At 55.2% G+C, this 21,044-nt stretch overlaps 1 protein-coding gene across 1 annotated transcript; it reads right to left on the bottom strand.

Annotated features, from left to right (window-relative positions):
• Positions 1-2,741: 2,741 nt before the first annotated feature.
• Positions 2,742-17,785, bottom strand: LHX5 (LIM homeobox 5). Its single transcript, XM_038763664.1, has 5 exons — positions 17,613-17,785; positions 15,044-15,267; positions 14,079-14,356; positions 10,598-10,763; positions 2,742-3,112 (listed from the first exon to the last, which is right to left on the bottom strand). Exons 1-5 carry the CDS (start codon positions 17,783-17,785, stop codon positions 2,742-2,744), a joined length of 1,212 nt encoding a protein of 403 aa, XP_038619592.1.
• Between the last annotated feature and the right edge of the window lie 3,259 nt (positions 17,786-21,044).

Genomic DNA, 21,044 nt, shown 5'->3' with positions numbered 1-21,044 from the left:
ACCCAAAGCCAATAGGAGGTGGAATTCCCCGTCCTTCCCCTTTTGTCTGTCTCCCCGTCTAGACTGTAAGATAGTTGTGGGCAGAGAATATGTCTACCAACTCTGGTGTACTCTCCCAAGAGCTTAGTACAGTGCTCTGAATTCATTCATTCATTTATTCATTCATATTTATTGAGTGATGATGATGGTGATGAAGGTATTTGTTAAGCTTTTAAAATGTGCCAAGCACTGTTCTAATCGCTGGAGAAGATACAATATAAGCAGGTTGTCCCACGTGGGCCTCACAGTCTTAATCTCCTTTTTACAGATGAGGTCACTGAGGTACAGAGAAGTTAAGTGACTTGCCCAAGGTCACACGGCAGACAAGTTGTAGAGGCAGGATTAGAACTCACATCTTCCTACTCCCAAGCCCATGCTCTTTCCACTAAGCCACGCTGCTTCTCACACACTGTGTGTGCTCACATGCTGTGTGCAAAGCACTGTACTAAGTATTTGGGAGAGTACACTACAATAACAAATGGACACATTCCCTGCCCACAATGAGCTCACAGTTTAGAGGGGGAGACAGACATTAATCTCAATCAATCAATCAATATATAAATTGCAGATGAGTACATAAGTGCCATGGGCCTGGGAGGTGAGAAATAAATGAAAGGAGCAAGTCAGAGCGATGCAGAAGGGAAGAGAAGGAAGGAGGGTTTAGTCAGGGATGCCTTCATGGAGGAGATGTGCCTTCAATAAAGCTTTAAAGTGGGGGAGAGCAATTACTGAACTGAATTATTGAACACAGTAAGTGCTCAATAATCATGATCGATTGATTGATTACACCCCCCCTCCCTCAACTGCTATACAACCCAGTTTTCTTTTGGTCCAGTCTGTTGGAGGTGTTTCTGGTTATGGGATTTTTTAAAATTTACATTAACGTCTGTCAACCCCAAAAGACATAAACTTGTTGTGGGCAGGGAATGTGTCTGTTTATTGATGTACAGTGCTCTGCACACAGTAAGCACTCAATAAATACGATTGAATGAATAGGGGGACTTTATTAGGCAGTTAAAGGATTTAGGAAAATAAAATAACAAAGCTACATGGTAACCATATTATAGAGGATGGGAAGCGCTTCCTAGAGGCTGGCAAAGACGTTCAAAAATGTGTCAGCCGGCAAGGTTTTTCAGTTTTTTTTTTTCCAGCCTGCCCTTCCCATAGGAAGGATCCAGGGTAGGACAGGAATGAAGTCACGTGACAGGGGCAGGCTAGCCAGGGAGAAGGTGCACCCGGATGGTTTGTGACAAAGAGAAAGCGAGGAAGGAAAGCCAAAAGCAGCTAAAACAATTTGATTTCTGTTAAATCCGACTGGGGCGCGCCTACTCGCAGGGGAAAGGAGCATCGCGACACACTGAGGGAAGAAAAAAAAGATTTTTTTATTAGTCTTTTATTTTAAAAAAGGTTTTTTTTCCAGGTAAACCTCTTTCAGTTTTCACTGTCTCCTCCCCAGCCCCCGCCCTCTTAAAAATATAAAAATGTCCCAACCTCCAGATAACTAAGGTACCATAAATAAGCAGTAAACACAAAAACATACTTTATTTGTTTTCTTCTTTATACAAAATAAGGAAATTAGGAAGCGTCCGACTTCCAAAAAAGTATAGTTACTGTACAACCTTACGTTCATAACCTCACGGAAACGTCCGGATCCGGCTTCGTGTTAAGCGGAACCACACAGAACTTGGGGTGGGGCGAAAGAGGGGGATTTGGGCGGGGCGAGAAAGGGTGGGGTGGAGGGGAAATCGTCATTTTTCAAAAAGCCTTTCGAAAAGGGCCGCCCCCCCACACCTCCTTCTCCGTTCTGGAAAATCTGCAGCTGGTTTCCAGGACTCGCCACGAGGGGGCGTTCGTTTTCCAGGACGCGCCACGAGGGGGCGGTCGTTTTCCAGGACCCGCCACGAGGGGGCGTTCGTTTTCCAGGACCCGCCACGAGGGGGCGTACCTCTCTACAGCGTGATTCCCTTGAGGCCAGGCCGGCTGGACTCCCTCCCTCGCCCCCCACCCCGCCCTCGCCCCCCGCACTCCCGACCCCAAAACGCTCTCGCGCAAGCGCACCCCACTCCCCCGCTTCTCTCCAAAAAAGAAGCCAGGAAGGCGGAGGGCGTCGTCTATTTTTTTTCCCCCCTCCCTTTTGAATCAGAATAGAAAACTGGCGTCCGGGATGGAGGAAACAGATGGTTTGGGCCATCCGGTCTCTCTTTTCCCCCTCCTCCATCCCCGCCCCGAACAGGTCCGCAGTCTAGAGGACGCTTTGAGATCCGTGGACCCGCTAAGGGTCCGACTTTGGTCCAACGAAACTGCCGGTCGCTGCCAGAACATCGCCGGGCCGGGGCTCCCGGTCGGTCCTGGATTGGGTCCCGGGAGAACCGGTCCCTTCCCGGGGTCCCTCCCGGGACGCCCCTCGCCGGCCAACGAGGAGGTTGGGGCGACCCCCGGGCCGGTGGAGGGCTAGCGTTTTGGCATCGGTGGGAGGGGAGGGACGGGGGGCGGATGGAGGAGGAGGAGGAGGGGGCGCCGCCGGAGGAGATGGTCGGGGGTGAAGGGGGGAGAGGAGGGGGCGGGATCAGCTCCGGGGAATCCATAGGTTCCCGTGGGGGGAAGCGGTGGGAGGAGGATGGGGAGGAGGAGGATGGGGAGGAGGAGGAGGAGGGGAGGGGGCTGTCCTGGAAGGGATGGGGAGGGGGCGGGTGTGGGAGGATTTACCACACCGCGGCCTCGTTCAGCTCCTGGGTCGGATGTGAGAGGGGACCCCCGTTGTAGGCGCTATTGCTGGACATGGAGAATGGGGGGCTCGGGCCGCCGGCGAAGACCTCCCCGGGGAGGGGGTGCAGGGAGCCTGTCAGGCCCGGCTCCGGGCTGGGCGTGTCCCGGTGCGAGATCATATCCGTGTACCTTTGGTTTTCTGAAGAGTGGTGTCCAGGGAGAGGGGCTTCCAGGGGCCCCAGCGGCGTGGACCCGGGGCCTGAGTTCTGTAGGTAGCTGGAGTCCGCGGGAGATTGGGCTTGAGAGGGAGGCCCGTGCGGGAAGAAATCGTAATTGCCACCGGGACCATAGTAGTCGCCTTGATAATCTGGTAGGGACGAGCGGAACGGAGCGGGGGGAGGGGGAGGATGGAGGGAGAAGGAGAGAGCGGGGGAGACGGAGAGAGAGACAGAGGGACGAGGGGAGACGGGCAGACGGCGAGAGAGACACAGAGGAGGATCGGCAGATGGACGGAGAGAGGTGGATGGAGACGAGAGGGCGGGAGGGAGACAGAGAGAGGGGCAGAGACAGAAAGAGACAGCAGCGGGGGAGGGGGAGACAGAAAGACAGAGGGAAACCCAGAGAGGCAGAGACAGAGAGAGGCGGAGGGAGAGATAGAAAGACAGAGGGAAACAGAGAGAGAGGCAGAGATAGAAAGAGACAGCAGTGGGGGAGGGAGACACAGAAAGATAGAGGAAACCCCAGAGAGGCAGAGACAGAAAGAGACGGAGGGGAAGGGAGAGACAGAAAGAGAGGCAGAGACAGAAGGAGAAAGCAGAGGGGGAGGGAGAAACAGAAAGACAGAAGGAAACCGAGAGAGAGAGAGAGAGAGAGAGAGAGAGAGAGAGAGAGGAGAGAGAGAAAGAGAGAAAACGACCGAAGCATGGAAAGATGGAGAAGACGGGAGCAGAGAGTGAAATGGAGGGTAGAGACGAGTGACCCAGAGATCCAGAGAGGCAGAGAGAAAAGCCCAGAGAGCCGGTCCCAGAGGACAGAGTCAGACGCCCGAACGGAGAGGGGGAAAGCAGAAAAAGGAAAGAGCAGAGACCGAGAGACGAGGACAGAGTAGGAAGAACGCCGGAGAGGCGGAGGAAAGAGAGAGGGAGACAGAACGAGGAAAATCAATCGGGTGGGGGGCGAGGGAAGGGGCAAAAAGAGTGATGGGTAAACGAGGAGAGAGAAGGGGATTAGAGCTCCGCGGCCAGGAGGGACCATCGCCCCGTCCCCCGCCCCGCCGACCCGAGCTTGTAGGATTTGGGCAATCGGACCACTCTTGGATCCGGGGGTGTAAAAAGGAAAAAACGGTGGGCAGAGGCGGCAGAGACCCAAGCAAGCCTCCCATCTCGGGCTCTCGCTGCTTCGGACACTCCCGTTTTTATGATTCAGGGGAAGAAACTACCCCAGAATTAATTGCCCGCCCCCTCGCGGATTTCTCAACAGCGGCAGCGCCGCCGTCAATGCTTTCACTATTATCGACATTATTTTGCGATTTGGGGGACCATGTGGTCCAACGCCCCCTTCACCCCTAAAGCCCCCCCAGGATGGTCCCGGGGGCGCCCCTTCCTCCCGCCCCCGGAAGGACAAAGAGCGGGTTTTTGAGGGAGAGGACGGGCTCACGGTGGATTCCGTTTTCTTTTTTGGAGTTTGCTTGGCGACTTTAAACGAAATCATCAGTGTCCCGGCCGGTGACCTCCTACCGCGACGCCCAGCGGAATCGCCTCACCGGCTGGGCCTGGCTCCGGCTCCGGGGAACCCTCTCCCGACGGGGGAAGGACACAAGCCTCGTTTTGGGGGATCCAGGAGAGAAAACACCAATTTAGCGGCCGAGGAGTTTCGGTGGGGCTGGGAGTGAAGAGGGGGGAATCTCCGGCCTCAACCTCGAAGGGCGAGGTTCTAGTTCAGAAGCCAAGAGTGGGGGGTGGGGAGAGGGGTCTCCGCCCTGAGAGCAGGGGGGGGGGAGGGGAGGGATCGGGGGGCTGCGCCCTCCCCTCCCCTGACCAGTAGGGACCGCCTCTATATATAGCCGATTTGTACTTCCCAAGCGTTTAGTACAGTGCTCTGCACACAGTAAGCGGTCAATAAATACAATTGAATGAATGAATATCCGTGGATCTTAATTTCCTACATTGGACGGAGATCCCCCCCCTTCCCCTCCCGACCTCTCAGCCACCCCCACCCCCCCGGGTGAGACGGACCGCAGAGGGAGCAGGGGGCGGGGGGGGGGTTCAGAGAGGGGTGTCCTGAACTCCAGGGTCCTCCCGTCTTCGGGGCCCCGCGCGTTGCAAGAGAGCCGGCGGCGGGAGGAGAGGCGGCCCTCCTCGGCCCGCCTCCATATGGTGAAGGGTTGCGGGGTAATTGGAACAAATCCCGTCTGAAAGGGTTACAAAAGGCTGCAGCTGCAGCTTTGTCCGGCCCGTCGCAACGGGGAGAGGGAGGGGAGGGGCCGCCCTGGCTGGAAACCGGGGCGCCTCTGTTCAGAAGGACCGCTTCATCACACCGTCCCCTTTCTTGCGAGCTGCCGGGAGCCCGACGGGACCAGAGACCGGACGGAATTTCTTAGAGCGGGGATTAGAGATTCCGCGCTGGCCGGGAGGGTGAGCCTGCAGAGAGGATGCTCCAGGAAGGGCGGCACCGTCTGGGGGCGGGAAGGGACCGGGGGGGGGTCCTCTCCCCCTCCCCAGCAAGGCCAGATTCCAGGACAATGGAAGGGGGGCGAGGGGCACTAGTGTACATATCCGTAATTCACCTATTTATATTAATAGGTCTCCCCCTCTGGATTGTAAACTCGTCAGAGGCAGGGAATGAGTGTTAAATTGCCGTATTGTACACTCCCAAGCGCTTAGTACAGTGCTCTGCACACAGTAAGAGCTCAATAAATACGATTAATTGATCAATCGATGAGAAGAATAATAATAATCATTGGTGTGGCATTACTTCTTGGTGCGCGAAAGGGAAAGGCCCGGTTTTATTTGAGGGTCCTAGGACACCTTAATTGTCCCAATTGGGAGTGGCCAATTAGTAATTTAAAAAATGAAGCTTCAGGCTATTAATCTGCACTTTGTCACGGTCTCTCACTTGACTCATTATTGACTTTTTTTAACACCCCTCCACCCCCTCCACACACCAGGAAGGGACCGTGAACTTTCTCTGATTTGTTACTGCCCTAAAATCGTCCTGCCTTCGTCAGACTTCCAAAAAACAGACAAACAAACAAAAAACAAAACAAATTAAAGACGAATTAATTTCCTCTGGAGGGGTCGGAGGGGCCGTCTCCTACACACACACACACACACACACACACACACACACACACACACACACCGCCCACTCACCCACCCCAGTCGGCAGGAGAGGGGAGGTGGGAGAGGCCCACCGGACCTCACTGTCAACTTTTCCCCAAGGATTCAGCTCTCGGACCTGTTGGGGCCGGTGGGGGCGAGGGATGGACAAGAGATGAGACGAACGAGGGTCCCAGACTCCCCAGAGGAAGGAAGTGTACTTTCGAATTGTACTTTCCAAGCGCTTAGTACAGTGCCTGCACACAGCAAGCGCTCAATAAATACGATTGAATGAATGAATGAATGAAAGTGAGATTTGGCTAATAGCCCAGTACGACCACTAGGCCAGAGTCCTGCGCGGGGGGAGGGGGAAAGAAATGTGCGTTTTATGTGTATGTGAGCTCGGATATGTGTGCTCGGATATGCGTGAGTGTATGTGCTCCAGTGTGTGTATATGAGTAAGAGTAAATGCTTAGTACAGTGCTCTGCACAGTAAGCGCTGATGTCGGTTTCCTCCCTTCTAGACTTTGAGCCCGTTGTGGGGAGGGATTGTCTGTCTTTGTTGCTGAATTGTACTTCTCAAGCGCTTAGCACAGTGCTCTGCATGCAGAAAGTGCTCAATAAATACGATTGAATAAATGAATGAATGCGATTGAACTACTACTGAATGAAAGTGTGCATGAGTGTGCACCAGTGTGTGCGCATAAGTGTGCACGAAGTCATTCAATCTTTTTTATTGAGCGCTTACTGTGTGCAGAGCACTGTACTAAGCGCTTATGAGGGGTATATGTTTGCACCAGTGGGTTGCATGAGTCTTTGTGCATATTTATTCTATTTATTTTATTTTGTTAATATGTTTTGTTCTCTGTCTCCCCCTTCTAGACTGTGAACCCACGGTTGGGTAAGGACCGTCTCTATATGTTGCCAACTTGTACTTCCTAAGCGCTTAGTACAGTGCTCTGCACACAGTAAGCGCTCAATAAATGCGATTAAATGAATGAATGAATATGTGCAGCAGTGAGTGCACGTATAGGGGTGTGTTGGTTTGCTCGAGTGTGTGTACACGCGTATCCCCTGTCAGCTCCTGGGCCCGGGACTACGTGTCTGCGGCAGGCGGGGTGCAACCCCTTAATTATGTGTCTACCAACTCTGTTAGGTTGTATTCTCCCAAGCGCTTAGTACAGTGTTCTGCACCCAGTAAGCGCTCAATAAGTCCGATTGATTGATTGACTGACACGCCCGCCGCCGTCCTCAGCCCAGCCAGAGAGGAACGAAACCCGCCGTAACCTCGACTTAACGTCTCCGAGCAGGGGGAGGGAAACCAGGAGGAAGAACAAAGTGCCTCCAGGATCCCCTTTGGGAGGAATCGCGCCGAGAGCAGGAGGAAGCCCCCCACCCCACCCCAAGACCCCCACAAGGTTCCGGGCAAGCAGGTGTCCGAGTCTGCAGCCAATAACCGGCAGAAAGTGACGGCTCCCGGCTTGTGGGACTGCAAAACTGGTACTTTAAATCCAATAATAACAATAATAATAATAGTAATATTTGTTAAGCGCTTACTATGTGCCAAGCACTATTCTAAACTCCGGGGTAGATATAAGGTAATCAGGTTGTCCCACGTGGGGCTCACAGACTTCATCTCCATTTTACAGATGAGGTCACAGGCCCAGAGAAGTGAAGTGGTTTGCCCAAGGGCGCACAGCAGACAAGTGGCAAAGGCGGGATTAGAATCCACGTCCTCTGACTCCCAAGCCTGTGCTCTTTCCACTAAACCAAGCCGATGAAAAGGTCTCTAACAGTGGTGAGTGGGGGCGATTTTCAGCAACTGAACTAACCTGTGTAATTAGAGAAGTACACCAGAAGAACATTCTCAGTTCTAGATGTATGCGCGCGCGCGCGCGCGCGCACACACACACACACACACACACACACACACACAAATCGCCTAAACCCAGCGGGTAAAAATGAGATTTGAGAGGAAATACAGAGTTCCAGTATGTAGCAGAAACATCTTCAGAGGCTTGGAATCTTTCTGGAATGTGTGCCCATGTGATGGGGAGTGATTGTATGTATGTGTGTCTGTGTGTGAGTGTGTGTGCATGTGTCCCCGGGGGTGGAGTGTGAACGTGGCTGTCTGGTACATCGCCGGGTGACTGGGAATTGGATTTTCCCTGCCCGTTTTTGCAGAGCAACGCTTCAACCACTAGCTTCTTAGACAGGTCTGCCTGCCGGGTTTGATGTGTGGGTATGAGTGTGAGAAAGAGAGGAGAGACAGAGAATATGTTTGAGTGCGTGTTGTGTATGTATGAGTTTGTGGGTATAGGGTTACATGTGTGCCCGCGTAAGTGTGAAGTAAGTACATGTGAATGTGTGAAGTCTTCTAGACTGTGAGCCCGTTGTTGGGTAGGGATCGTTTCTATATGTTGCCGACTTGTACTTCCCAAACGCTTAGTACAGTGCTCTGCACACAGTAAGCGCTCAATACATGCGATTGACTGAATGAAGTGTGAATGGGTAGTTGTATTGCTGAATAGTGTCGTGTATATGTGAGTGGCATAAATGTGGGTGGGTGGGTATGTATTTGGGTAAATTCATCAGTGTACATATGGGTGTGAAAAGAAGAACACCTGTGCGTGTGTGTATCTGTCGTGAGTTTCCTATGAAGTCTCATGTAGGACCCTGGGGATAGGGAGTGTGCCTTCGTAATGATAATGATAATGGTACTTATTTAGCACTTATTGTGTGTCAAGGACTGTTCTAAACACTGAGGTCCATACAAGATAATCGGGTTGGACACAGTCCCTATCTCATTTGGGGTTCACAGTCGAAGTGGAAGGGAGTAGGATTTAATCTCCACTGTACGGATGAGGAAACTGAGACACAGAGAAGTTAAGTGCCTTACCCGAGATAACACAGCAGACCAGTGTCAGAGCCGTGATTAGAACTCCGGTCCTCTGACTCCCCAACTCGTGGTTGTTCTACCAGGCCACGCTGCTTCCCGTCACTGTGCAGGGGTGTGTGTGTCAGAAGTGCAGAGAACGTGTCTACCGACTCTGCTATATTTTAGAGAAGCAGCGTGGCTTAGTGGAAAGAACACGGGTTTGGGAGTCAGGCCGCGGGTTCTAATCCCGAGTCCGTCACTTATCAGCTGTGTGACTTTGGGCAAGTCACTTAACTTCTCCGTTCCTCAGTTACCTCAATTGTAAAATGGGGATTAAGACTGCGAGGCCCACGTGGAACAACCTGGTTATCTTGTACCTACCCCAGCGCTTAGAACAGTGCTTGGCACATAGCAAGCACCATTATTATTCTTACTCCAGCACTTAGAACAGTGCTTGGCACATAGTAAGTGCTTAACAAATACCATCGTTATTATTATTATTACCCCAGCGCTTAGAACAGTGCGTGGCACATAGTAAGTGCTTAACAAATACCGTCGTTATTATCATTATTATTACCCCAGCGCTTAGAACAGTGCTTGGCACATAGAAAGCGCTTAACAAATACCATCGTTATTATTATTATTACCCCAGCGCTTAGAACAGTGCGTGGCACATAGTAAGCGCTTAACAAATACCGTCGTTATTATTATTATTATTACCCCAGCGCTTAGAGCAGTGCGTGGCACATAGTAAGTGCTTAACAAATACCGTCGTTATTATTATTATTATTACCCCAGCGCTTAGAACAGTGCGGGGCACATAGTAAGTGCTTAACAAATACCGTCGTTATTATTATTATTATTGTTATTACCCCAGCGCTTAGAACAGTGCGTGGCACATAGTAAGCGCTTAACAAATACCATCGTTATTATTATTATTATTACCCCAGCGCTTAGAACAGTGCTTGGCACATAGTAAGCGCTTAACAAACACCATCGTTATTATTATTATTATTATTATTATTATTATTATTACCACCCCAGGGCTTAGAACAGTGCTTGGCACATAGTAAGAGCTTGACTAATACCATCGTTATTATTATTATTATTATTATTATTACCCCAGCGCTTAGAACAGTGCTTGGCACATAGTAAGCGTTTAACAAACACCATCGTTATTATTATTATTATTATTATTACCCCAGCGCTTAGAACAGTGCTTGGCACATAGTAAAAGCTTGACAAATACCATCGTTATTATTATTATTATTATTATTCTTAGCCCAGAGCTTAGAACAGTGCTTGGCACATAGTAAGAGCTTAACAAATACCATCATCATCATTATTATTATTATTATTATTATTATTATTATTATTATTATTATTATTACCCCAGCACTTAGAACAGTGCTTGGCACATAGTAGGAGCTTAACCAATACCATCGTTATTATTATTATTACCCCAGCGCTTAGAACAGTGCTTGGCCCATAGTAAACACTTAACCAATACCATCATCATCATTATTATTCTCCCAAGCGCTCAACACAGTGTCCGGCCCGCAGTAAGCGCCCAATAAGCACGATCGACGAGTTCACGAGGTGGAAAGGAAGCGGCGCTTGGAGGCGACCCGGCCCGCCCGCTTGAAACGCGGCTCACCTCCGTAGTAAGTGTAGGGCGTCGAGCCCAGCATCTCAGACTCGTCGAGGCGGCCGCCCAGCGGGCGCATACGCCGCGGACTCCTGAAGAAGGCGTGTCTCCGGGCGCCCAGGGCGCTCAGCTGCTTCATGCGCCGCTCCTTGGACCGCCGGTTCTGGAACCAGACCTGGGGGCGGGGGGGCGACGCTTAGAGGGGCGAGGCCGAGAGAGGCGGGGCCTCGCATCCCTGTCCCGCGGAGGACACAGTAACCCGGTTAATGGGGGCTATAATAATAATAATAATTATGATATTTGGGAAGCAGCGTGGCTTAGCAATAATAATACTAACGATGGCATTTGCTAAGCGCTTACTATGTGCAAACCACTGTTCTAAGCGCTGAGGAAGGATACAAGGTGATCAGGCTGTCCCACGTGGGGCTCACCGTCTTCATCCCCATTTCACAGATGAGGTAACTGAGGCCCAGAGAAGTGAAGTGACTTGCCCAAAGTCACACAGCTGACAGGTGGCAGGGCCGGGATTTGAACCCATGACCTCTGATTCCAAAGCCCGGGCTCTTTCCATTGAGCCACGCTGCTTCGTGCTTCGCTGCTTTAGTGGAAAGAGCCCGGGCTTGGGAGTCACAGGACGTGGGTTCTAATTCCCGTTCCACTCCTATCTTCTGCGTGACCTTGGGTAAGCCGCTTAACTTCTCTGGGCCTCAGTTACTTCATCTGGAAAATGGGGATTAAGGCTGTGAGTCCCACGTGGGGCAAACTGATTAACTTGTAACTACCCCAGCGCTTAGAACAGTGCGTGGCACATAGTGAGAGCTTAACAAACGCCATAATTATTATTATTGCCATTATTAATAAGCACTTACTATGTGCCAAGCACTGTTCTTAGCACTGGGGCAGATACAAGGTAACCAGGTTGGACACAGTCCCTGTCCCACATGGGCCTCACAGTCTCAATCCCCATTATATAGATGAGGTAACTGAGGCACAGAGAAGTGAAGTGATTTGCCCAAGGTCACACATCAGACAAGTGGCGGAGCCGGGATTAGAACCTTTGACCTTTAACTCCCAAGCCCGGGCTCTTGCCACTAACGGTGGCAAGGGCCCTAACGGTCCTTTGACCTCTGCCCCCCAAGGGACAGGCCGCGGGAGCTGAGCCCCCGAGGAAGGGGGAAGGGTCCGGCCCTCCCTGCCGCCCCCTCCCCGCCCACGGTCCCCGTGGGGGGCGAGCGGGATTCCTGCCCGGGAACGAGCCCGGGATTAGGGGCCCGGGTCTGGGCCAGTGAAGCGTTTGGCATTTGAAGGGAGAAGAAAAGTTGGGAAGTTAACTCCGCGCGAACCACTCAAGAGTGAAGGATTTCGACACCTCGAGGGTAGGTCCTTAATGAACTCTCCTCTCCGAGCCCCCTCCCCACGCCCTGGCCTTACGACCCTCAAACAACTTCATAAAAACAAGACGGGACCCCTCCCCCCACTGCCCAGCCCGCGACCTTCTTTCTTTCTTCTTTCTTTTATGGCATTTATTAAACGCTTACTATGTGCAAAGCACTTTTCTAAGCGCTGGGGAGGTTATAAGTTGATCAGGTTGTCCCACGTGGGGCTCACAGTCTTAATCCCCATTTTACAGATGAGGTAACTGAGGCCCAGAGAAGACTGTGAGCCCACTCTTTTAGACTGTGAGCCCACTGTTGGGTAGGGACTGTCTCTATATGTTGCCAACTTGTACTTGCCAAGCGCTTAATACAGTACTCTGCACACAGTAAGCGCTCAATAAATACGATTGATTGATTGATTGATTGATTAAGTGACTTGCCCGAAGTCACACAGCTGACAAGTGGCGGAGCCGGGATTTGAACCCATGACCTCTGACTCCAAAGCCCGGGCTCTTTCCACTGAGTCACGCTGCTTCTCATAAGGAGCGAGACCTCCTCCAGCCTCGCTCGCCCCCGGCCCCATCTCTTTCCCCTGAATTTCTTCCTTTTCCCGGCCGGTCCGTCTCCTGTCTCTCTTTGAGGGTCTGCCTCTCTCCCTCCGCCTGTCTTCTCTCTCTGTCTCTCCGTTTCTGTTTTTCTCCTCCCTTCTCCCTTCTCCGGGTACCAGCCGTCTAAGGGGCTTTCAACCTCCCTCCCCATTATCCCCCCACACCCACTCCTGTCCGTAGCCTAGCGGCCCGCGTGGGCGAGGAGGGACTGGAGGAGGTCGCGGCCCAGGTCGAAGCCCCGGCGGCCCGCGATCAGGGCAGAGGAGGGCAGAAGTCCGGTCGAGCCAAGGATGGGACGGGCTCTCCGCCCCCTCCCCCCTGCACCTGTCCCCTTCAGACAGATCGGGGCCTTCAGAGGGAAATGGGGAGGGGGTGAGGAGGAGGAGGAGGACCTAGGACCACCTCCTCGCTGAAACCTCGTGCCTCAAGGGAGGAGGGGTCTTGCCCTCTTCCTCTCCCGCTGGGGCGGTGGGAATCAGCCAGAGACGGGGCTGGGGCCGGGGTCTAGAGATGGGGGGCTGGGAATGGGCAGGGATTGTCTCTCTTTATTGCTGCATTGCATTTCCCAAGCGCTTAGTAGAGTGCTGTGCACACAGCAAGCGCTCGATAAATAGGATTGAATTAATGGGGGCGGGGGGCTTCTCTAAATTAGGCCGCGCCAGCGAAGGAAAAGGGGAACGCTTGTCAATGTAGCAGACACCCAACACACACACACACACACACCCAACACACACACACACACACACCCAACACACACACACCCAACACACACACACACACGCACCCCCCCCTTCCCCCTTTAAACCTACGGTCTCCTTATAAAAACACTCCCGACCCCCGACCCTCACTGTACCTCGTTCTCGCCTGTCCCGCCGTCGACCCCTGGCCTGGAATGCCCTCCCTCCACACATCCTCCAAGCTAGCTCTCTTCCTCCCTTCAAAGCCCTCCTGAGAGCTCACCTCCTCCAAGAGGCCTTCCCAGACTGAGCCCCCTTTTTCCTCTCCTCCTCCCCATCCCCCCCACCCTACCTCCTTCCCCTCCCCACAGCACCTGTATATATGTTTCTACAGATGTATTACTCTATTTATTTTACTTGTACGTATTTACTATTCTATTTATTTTGTTAATGACGTGCATTTAGCTTTAATTCTATTTGTTCTGACGACTTGACACCCGTTCACGCGTTTTGTTTTGTTGTCTGTCTCCCCCTTCTAGACTGTGAACCCGTTGTTGGGTAGGGACCGTCTCTGTATGTTGCCAAGCGCTTGGTACAGTGCTCTGCATACAGAAAGCGCTCAGTAAATACGATTGAATGAATGAATGACCCTCAAGAGATCTCTCTTCACGAAGGCGCACCTTGGCCCCCCTCCGTAGGGCCGCACGCACCGCGACGGCGGATTCGGGGGTCGTCAGGCCCCAGCCAGTCCCCATCCCGCCCCCTCCTCCCCATCCCGGGGCGCGGAGCGGGGAGCCTCGGACGGGCCGGGCGCGGGGGCGGCCGCTACCTGGATGACCCGCATGTTGAGGCCGGTCTCCTGCGCCAGCTGCTCGCGGATGTGCCGGGTGGGCTTGGGCGTGGCGGCGAAGGCGGCTTTGAGGGTCTCCAGCTGCTTGGCTTTGATGGTGGTGCGGGGCCCGCGCCGCTTCGTGCCCGAGTTCTGCTCCTCGTTCTCGTTGTTGGCCGCCTCCTTGTCCGACGACGTCGAGTGGTCCGTCTCTTTGGGATCGTCCTGCAGAGGGTCCTGGAGGTCCGGGGATAAACTTCTGTCCGTGCAGGAGGACACTGCGGGGTGGGGGGCGGGGGACAGGGACGTCAGCTTCGAGCCGGCCTCGGGGCGACCCTCCCCACCTCCCTCCGGCCGCGTCCCAGCTCGGGTCCCTCGGGCCAGGGGGGCGGGCAGGGGCCTCGGTGGCGTCAGGAAGCCGCTGAGAGATGGGGGCGTGGAGCCAACGTGGGAGCCCCCTCCCCAACCCCGCTACCACCCCCTCTCTGACTGAGAAGAAGGTAGGGGGCGGGTAACTCCGGGGTCTACGGGCTCCAGGCCTGCTGCCCCTCCAACCCCGCTAGCCGGTCCTTCTTAGACGGCTCACGGTCATCTCTGGTCGCCCCCGGCCCCCAGCCCGCCCCCCTCCCCTTAATGCCGTCATCTCGTTAAGGGTGGTGTGGATAGCCCACCGGTTCTGGCCATATGACCCTCCGGACGGGGCGGGGGGCGATGGGATGGGACCGATATTTTCTCTCTTTGCATCCGGCCAGGACACGCTCCTGCCTCTTCTCTTCTCCCCTCTGCCTTCCCCCGCTTCTCCCCGGGCCTTTCTTAGAACACTGCTTGGTACCTAGTAAGCGCTTAACGAACACCATGATTCCTTTCCCTGCAGGGACCATCCCCACCTTCCCGTCGCGTGCCCTTCCCCTCGGGGCACCCCGAGGAAATTCCCGCGCGGAGGGCGGGCAGGGGGGCGCGGGTACCTGAGTTGAGGCTGCCCTCCTTGAGGCTGGGCGAGTTCAGGTAATCCTCCTTGCAAACAAACTTGTTCTCGTCGATGACGTACAGCTCCTCGCCGGTGGACAGCTGCTTGTTGCAGACCATGCAGGTGAAGCAGTTGAGGTGGAAGACCTTGTTGCGGGCCTTCCGCACCAGATCGCTCGGGGAGATGCCTTGGGCGCAGCCCGCACACTTGGTGCCGAATCGCCTAGGGGCGCGGATGAGACAGTGAGCCGTGGGCGGGGGGAGAAAGGACGGGAGCGGGGGGCGGATAAAGCGACGTCGGGGCTGGGGAGTGGGGAAGCGGTACTGACTCCTGCCCACCTCTTTTGGGCGAGAAAAAAATATCCATCTCCTACCCGAGGAAGGAGGAGGAAGAGGAGAAGGAGGGTGAGGAAAAGAGGGGGAGGAGGAGGGAGAGGAAAAACTGTGCGCGCTGAGATCACGGTGTGGCCTGGAAAGCCCCCCCCGCATCCCAGTGGAAACCCCAGAATCCTTCCGGTTCGGCAGGTGATTTCGCGTTTTAGACGGGTGGTTCATAACCGGCCGCGGGCCTGATCCTTCTCCTTTACACAGTCCGCCCCTGCTCCCTCCCGCCCCCGACTCTCTCTAGGTCACCCCGCTGGAGAAATTCGGGGCGCCCGAGATTGCGAGGGGGCGCTGGATGAAGGGGTTGAAGCTGGGTGGGGAAAGTGCGCCTGGATCTCGCAAGAGAAAATCGGTGATAAGACAGAGAAACGCCTCCAAAGAGACCCTCTTGAGGGTCTCTCTCCTCAAGACTCTGACTCTGACTCAGTCTCCCCCTCCCCGGCCAGCCGGTTTCTCCATCTATCGGGGAGCGCGGATCCGGCCGCGGGGCGCCTGGGGGAGGGGGCACTTATTTCTCCCCACTCCCCAATCTCAGAAGACCTCCGATGGGTTAGCTGGGGGATGTGTGTTGTCGGGGGTCTCCGCACGGGCCCGAGAGGTCTCGGACAGATCATCTCGGGTTTTCCCGCTCCCGGGCCCGGGCTGCACTCGAAGCCGCGGGGCCGTAGAGAGACCGTGGCTGGGGCGGCGACCTCTGCCCTGGGCCCCCCGACAACAACGACTCCAATCATTTTTCTTAGGGATTGGGGGGGGGGGGATGTTAGTTTCTCATGCCCACAAGCGAGGAAAATTTTTGCCCCTGCGCCGATCTTGTCCAAAACCTAGATAATTTCTCCTCTTCCTCCCAGGGTCCCCTGGCCGGGTCTCGGGGCTGGGGAGAACAGGCCCTGGGCGCTGTCCCTTAGGTTCTTCCCCGCCTGCCCCCGGAGCTTCGGTCCTGGGGAGGTGGGTGTCCTTCTCCCCCCGACACCCAGCGCCCACATGACCACCTCCCACTCCCCGGCCGGCTTCTCCGAGCAGGCTGAATTGGGGTGACGGTGATGTAGTGAAGGCATTAGAACTCGTAAGTCATTTTGTGTCTTATCCTTCAGCCTAATTGGCTCCTCTGCCGCTTATCAAAAATCATTAAACGCCCCGGGAGCGCCGCCGCCGCAGCTTAGGGGCCTGAAAGGGAAGTTTCCAGGACCAAAGCGGATCTGACATTTAGCCTCGAGCGGCCTTCAGGAGCCCGGCCGAGCCCTCAGGGCCGTTTCCCGGCGAGGCTAATCCTCCGCCCCCGTCCTCTGGAGTCGCGACCTTCCCCCGGAGTCGGCCTCCACGAACTCCCCCGCCCCGCTTCTCCGCTGGCCTCGAGGAAAAGAAGCCCAACTTTCCTAAGGAAGAGGGTCTCTCCGGATCTCCGGGTCTCCCCCTGAGCCTCTCTCTTGCTCTCTATCCCTCTCTTCCACCCTTCTACTCACCAACCCCAGTTGAAAGAAATTGCTTTTCATTTTTTTCTCCTCTCAAAATAAGACTCCTCCATCTCAGCCCCCCCCCCACAACACACACATATCCCACCCACGCAGTTCCCCATCTCTCGTCGCCCCGGATGGTTCGTAGTAAAATGGAAATTAAAGGTGAGGGACTGGAGTCCCGTTGCGGGCATTGTTCTTGCCGAATTGGAGTTCTCCACCCGGGACTGTAACCCAGGAGGGAGGATTAGCCAATCCTCTGCCTGTCTGGGCTAGCGAGGTTAGCCTAGATGGCTACAGCAAAAATGAAAGGACACTGACTAGATTATCTGAGAAAAATTGGCTCTGGTCTTGGTGAGAGAGAGAGAGAGAGAGAGAGAGAGAGAGAGAGAGAGAGAGAGAGAGAGAGAGAAGGAGAGAGAGAAAAGTTTCGGAGATTTACACCCACCCCCTGATTTTGTCTCTCCCTTTCGGTGGCTTCCTCGAATGGCCTCAGATCTCAGCCTCTTTTTAGGAGCCTCCGGGTCGGCGCCTTCCCGCCGATAGTCCCGGCCCCAATCGCAGAAGCGGCGCCCGCGTGTGGACCCACCCGCTCACTTTCTTTTCTGCTCTTACACTTCGAGGGGGAGGAGGGGGAGGAGGAGGAGGACGGGGTGGAGGAGGAGGCTGGAGGCTCGACCTCAGGGCCGGAGGAGGGAGAGGGGGAGGTCTGGGGAGACAGAGGAGCACTTACCTGAAAAAGTCATTTTTGCAATAAAGCTTCCCTTCCCGCGAGAAGCACTTCTCCGTCAGATTGCACTTGCACTCACAACACTGGACGCATTTGATGTGCCAAGCCCTGTCCAGGACGTTGAGCAGAAACCGGTCCAAGATGGGCCGCTCGCATCCTGCACAATGCACCATCATGACCCCCGCCCTCCCCCCCTCCCGGAAAGAGCTCTCCGGAGCTTCCCCCCCCCTTCCTCTCTCCCCCCTCTTCCTCCTTCTCCTCCGCTGATCCGGCTGCGAGTCCAGAAAGGCTGGAAAGACGAGGTAGGCGGTTGGAGAGGCGGCCGAGTTCTCTAGAGGTATTCCTGAACGTGGGGAGGGCGATGGGGGAGGGGGATGGAGGGAAATGGAGCGGGGGGGGGGAGAATCTCCTCCGTGGGGGTCACGGCCTCACCCCCTTCGCCTCTGCCCCGAAGTCCCCCGTTCCCCAGTCAGTCCTCTCCCGAGCAGGCGGCGGCGACAGCGGCGACAGCGGCGACAGCGGCGGCGGCTCCCCCCCACAAGCTTCTTCCCCCTTGGCTGCGGGTCTGGTACTTTTCTCCACTTTCATGCTGTCCCCATTCTCATCTTTGTCTCGCAGCTGACTAATTCGCGCATCCTTATTCAGATTTGGTGACGTGGCGGGGCACGTAGGGAGCCGGCGGGCCAATCCGCGGGGCGTGTCCATGGCAACCTCTTAAATTTATAGCATATCTAAATTGGCTGCAGCATTGGAGTCCGGACAGACCAAAAAAAACAAGGCATCAGTATTGTTGAGTAGTTGATTGTACCTGGTTCTGGGGCTCTTCAGTAAGTATTTACCTTTGCATTTAAGGGGGAGGGGGCTGGTGGGGGCGGGGGCGCTAATGTCTAAAAATAAGGAGACCTCTCTGTCTCTGTCTCTTTCTGCTCGGTCTCAGTCTCTGTCCCTGTGACTCTCTGTCTCTGACTCTGTTTCCGTCTCTTCCTTTTCGGTCTCTGGCTCCTTTTCTGTTCCTATCTCTTTAGGTCTCTGTCTCTGTCTCTATTTTTCTTACTTTTCTGCCGCTCTCTCTGTTTCTGTATTTTGTTTCTCTGTCTCTGTCTCTGTCTCTTCTGGGTCTCTGCTTCTGTTTCTGAATCTCCCTGTCTCTTTCTGCTCTAGTCCTGTCTCTGTTTCTTTCTGCTCACTCTTTGTCTCTCTCTGTTCCTGTCTCTACCTCTATCTCTTTCTTCTCGGTCTCTGACTCTGTTTCCTTCCTCGCATCTCTCTGTCTCTTTAGCTCCCTGTGTGTCTCTTCTACTCAGTCTCTGTCGCTCCGCCCCAGTCTCTCTGTGTGTCTCTTCTGCTCGGTCTCTGTCTCTCCGCCCCGTCTCTCTCTCTTCCCTTGGTCTCCATCTCCCTCTCTCTCTCTCTCTCCCGCCCTCTGGAAATGGACTTTAGGCCTATTTCCATCTTTCTCTCGGGACGAGGCCCATATAGGGGTCGGAGAGTGAGAAAGACCCCCTGGTAGAGGACCTAGGTCCAGACTCTAGCTGGTTTGGATCCTTTTGGTCCCACGCTCCCCATATCCTCCTTCTTTTCTTTCCTTCTTTCGCCCTTGATCTGGGGTCGAACTCACCTACGTTGAACAGGATTCCCACTCTGCCTGGCTGGATGGTGAATCTGAAAAGAAAGCCACCCCCTCTCTCCCCTCCCTCCCTCTCCCTACCCCCCACGCCTATCCCCAGGACCCCAGCTCCTAGCTGGTTCTGTCCCGGCTGGATTGGGCGAGCGAAACCCAAGTTTCTGGTCTTGGAGAAGGAGGAGGAGGAGGAGGATGAGGAGGAGGAGGAGGAGGGAGGGGGAGGGGGGAAGAGGGTCGGGGAGAAATGGACTCTGAGCTCAAGGTAGCCAGCTCCCACCCCTTCGGTTCTCCCCCTCCCCCCACCCCCGGGGCTCTAGCTGGCTTTGTTATACAGGCTGATGCGGGGCTCTGGGAGGTTGGGGCCGGGGTCGGCGGGCGAATCGGGGAGCGAGAGCTTTTCTCATGATTATGGTTTTATCATGATGCGTTCCTGGAATGCACCGGTTTAGAATCGGCTTTGAAACACCTCCCCGCCCTTCCCCGCGAGGAGCCAGGGGGGGAGAGGGGCATGCAGAGGGGGAAGGAAGGAGGCAGTGGGAGTCTGTGTTGGTGGGGCATAAGGGTAGGGAAAAAGGGGGCTACGGATCGGATATTCTTTGTCTCCTTCGTTTCAGGTCCGGAAATTTCCGCCAACCTTGTAGCCGTGGGCGAAAGTGGTTTTCTGGAAGGGGGAGATCGTGAGGGGGGAAGCGGGGCGGGGACAGGGTCAAGGGCTCCCAAGAGGGTCCTTCTTGGGTGGGAGCCGTCGAGGAGGAAGAGCGGGTCTGCCCAGGTCTGTAGCTGTGCCTGGTGAACCTCTCCCCACGGACTGGGTGGGCACGCACCGCCCTCCCCCACTTCCCGGCCCTGTTGAATGGATGGCAATCTGTATCGCTGGTATGGAGTTGGTTGGTAGTTCTTGAGCTATCACACACACACACAGACTCACACACGGCACACTCACTATTTATTGCCACCGGCACACCTAGCCCATGGAGGGCAGACCCGGAATATTTTGGAGTCGCCGGAGTCGGATCCTCGACTTGGCGTCTGCCCTGGGTTCGGATCTCCGGGGTGTGAGGGAGGCCTGGGCAGGGGTCGATCCAGGCCCCCGGCCCGCCCCGAGCCTGTGAGGACAGGATTTCTCACTGCGGCCAAGGGGTCGGTCGCCGCTGCTCTTTGCTAGCCCGGTCAACTAGCCCCTCGTTCTCTCCGCGGAAGAGTCCTTCCCTCGTAATAGAGGAAGCAGGGAAGGCTGGCATTCCGGCCCGCACCGCGCCAACCTCCCCCGCTCCAGCGAGGGGAGGAGGGTGAGGTGCGGGCTGAAAATGGGGCCAGAGTGGCTCTGGGGTCTCCTCTTCCCCTTCACCCCACCACCGCCCTCTCCCCCTCTCCCCCAGGATCGCCTTTTTCGGCCTCCAAAGGATGAAGCAGCGGCTGAAGGCGAATCTGCTTCCACCCACCCCGGAGATTTCATTTGGGGCAGGGGCGAGCGTCCAAGAAGGAGAGTCCCTCGGTCCGGACCTGCGGGGCCCGATCCAGACCGAAACCTTGACCTGGACATTGCGTTCCCCTGAAATCTAGGTCTCAGGCAGTGCGGGGTATCCGCCCCTCCGCCGTCCCCCGGCCGCACAATGCGGAGGAATAGGAATAGGCGGCCCCTATTCCTCCGAGCCCATCCAGCCGGGTTGCCCCGAGAGATGCTCAAGGTGGCCCGCGGTCCTGGGTTTCTGGCGCGCTTGGCTAAGACGGGGCCCAGGTGGCTAAGCCGGGGTCCGTGTCGGTCAAACCAGGGCTCGGGACGGCCATTACTTCGGGCCTGCCCCCGGCTC

The sequence above is a fragment of the Tachyglossus aculeatus genome, chromosome 21 (genome assembly GCF_015852505.1).
Source record: "Tachyglossus aculeatus isolate mTacAcu1 chromosome 21, mTacAcu1.pri, whole genome shotgun sequence".
NCBI classification, from domain to species: Eukaryota; Metazoa; Chordata; class Mammalia; order Monotremata; family Tachyglossidae; genus Tachyglossus; species Tachyglossus aculeatus.
Note: the sequence above shows the minus strand (reverse complement) of the source record. Positions and strands in the feature narration are given on the sequence as shown.

What these genes read in the sequence shown, in the direction of transcription:
- LHX5 (XM_038763664.1), bottom strand. Translation starts at nt 17,785, where the DNA reads ATGATGGTGCATTGTGCAGGATGCGAGCGGCCCATCTTGGACCGGTTT. An exon ending in GGAGGGCAGCCTCAACTCAG is followed by an intron (nt 14,357 to 15,043) that starts GTACCCGCGCCC and finishes CCCACCCCGCAG; the next exon opens with TGTCCTCCTGCACGGACAGA. An exon ending in TCAACATGCGGGTCATCCAG is followed by an intron (nt 10,764 to 14,078) that starts GTAGCGGCCGCC and finishes CCCCGCCCCCAG; the next exon opens with GTCTGGTTCCAGAACCGGCG.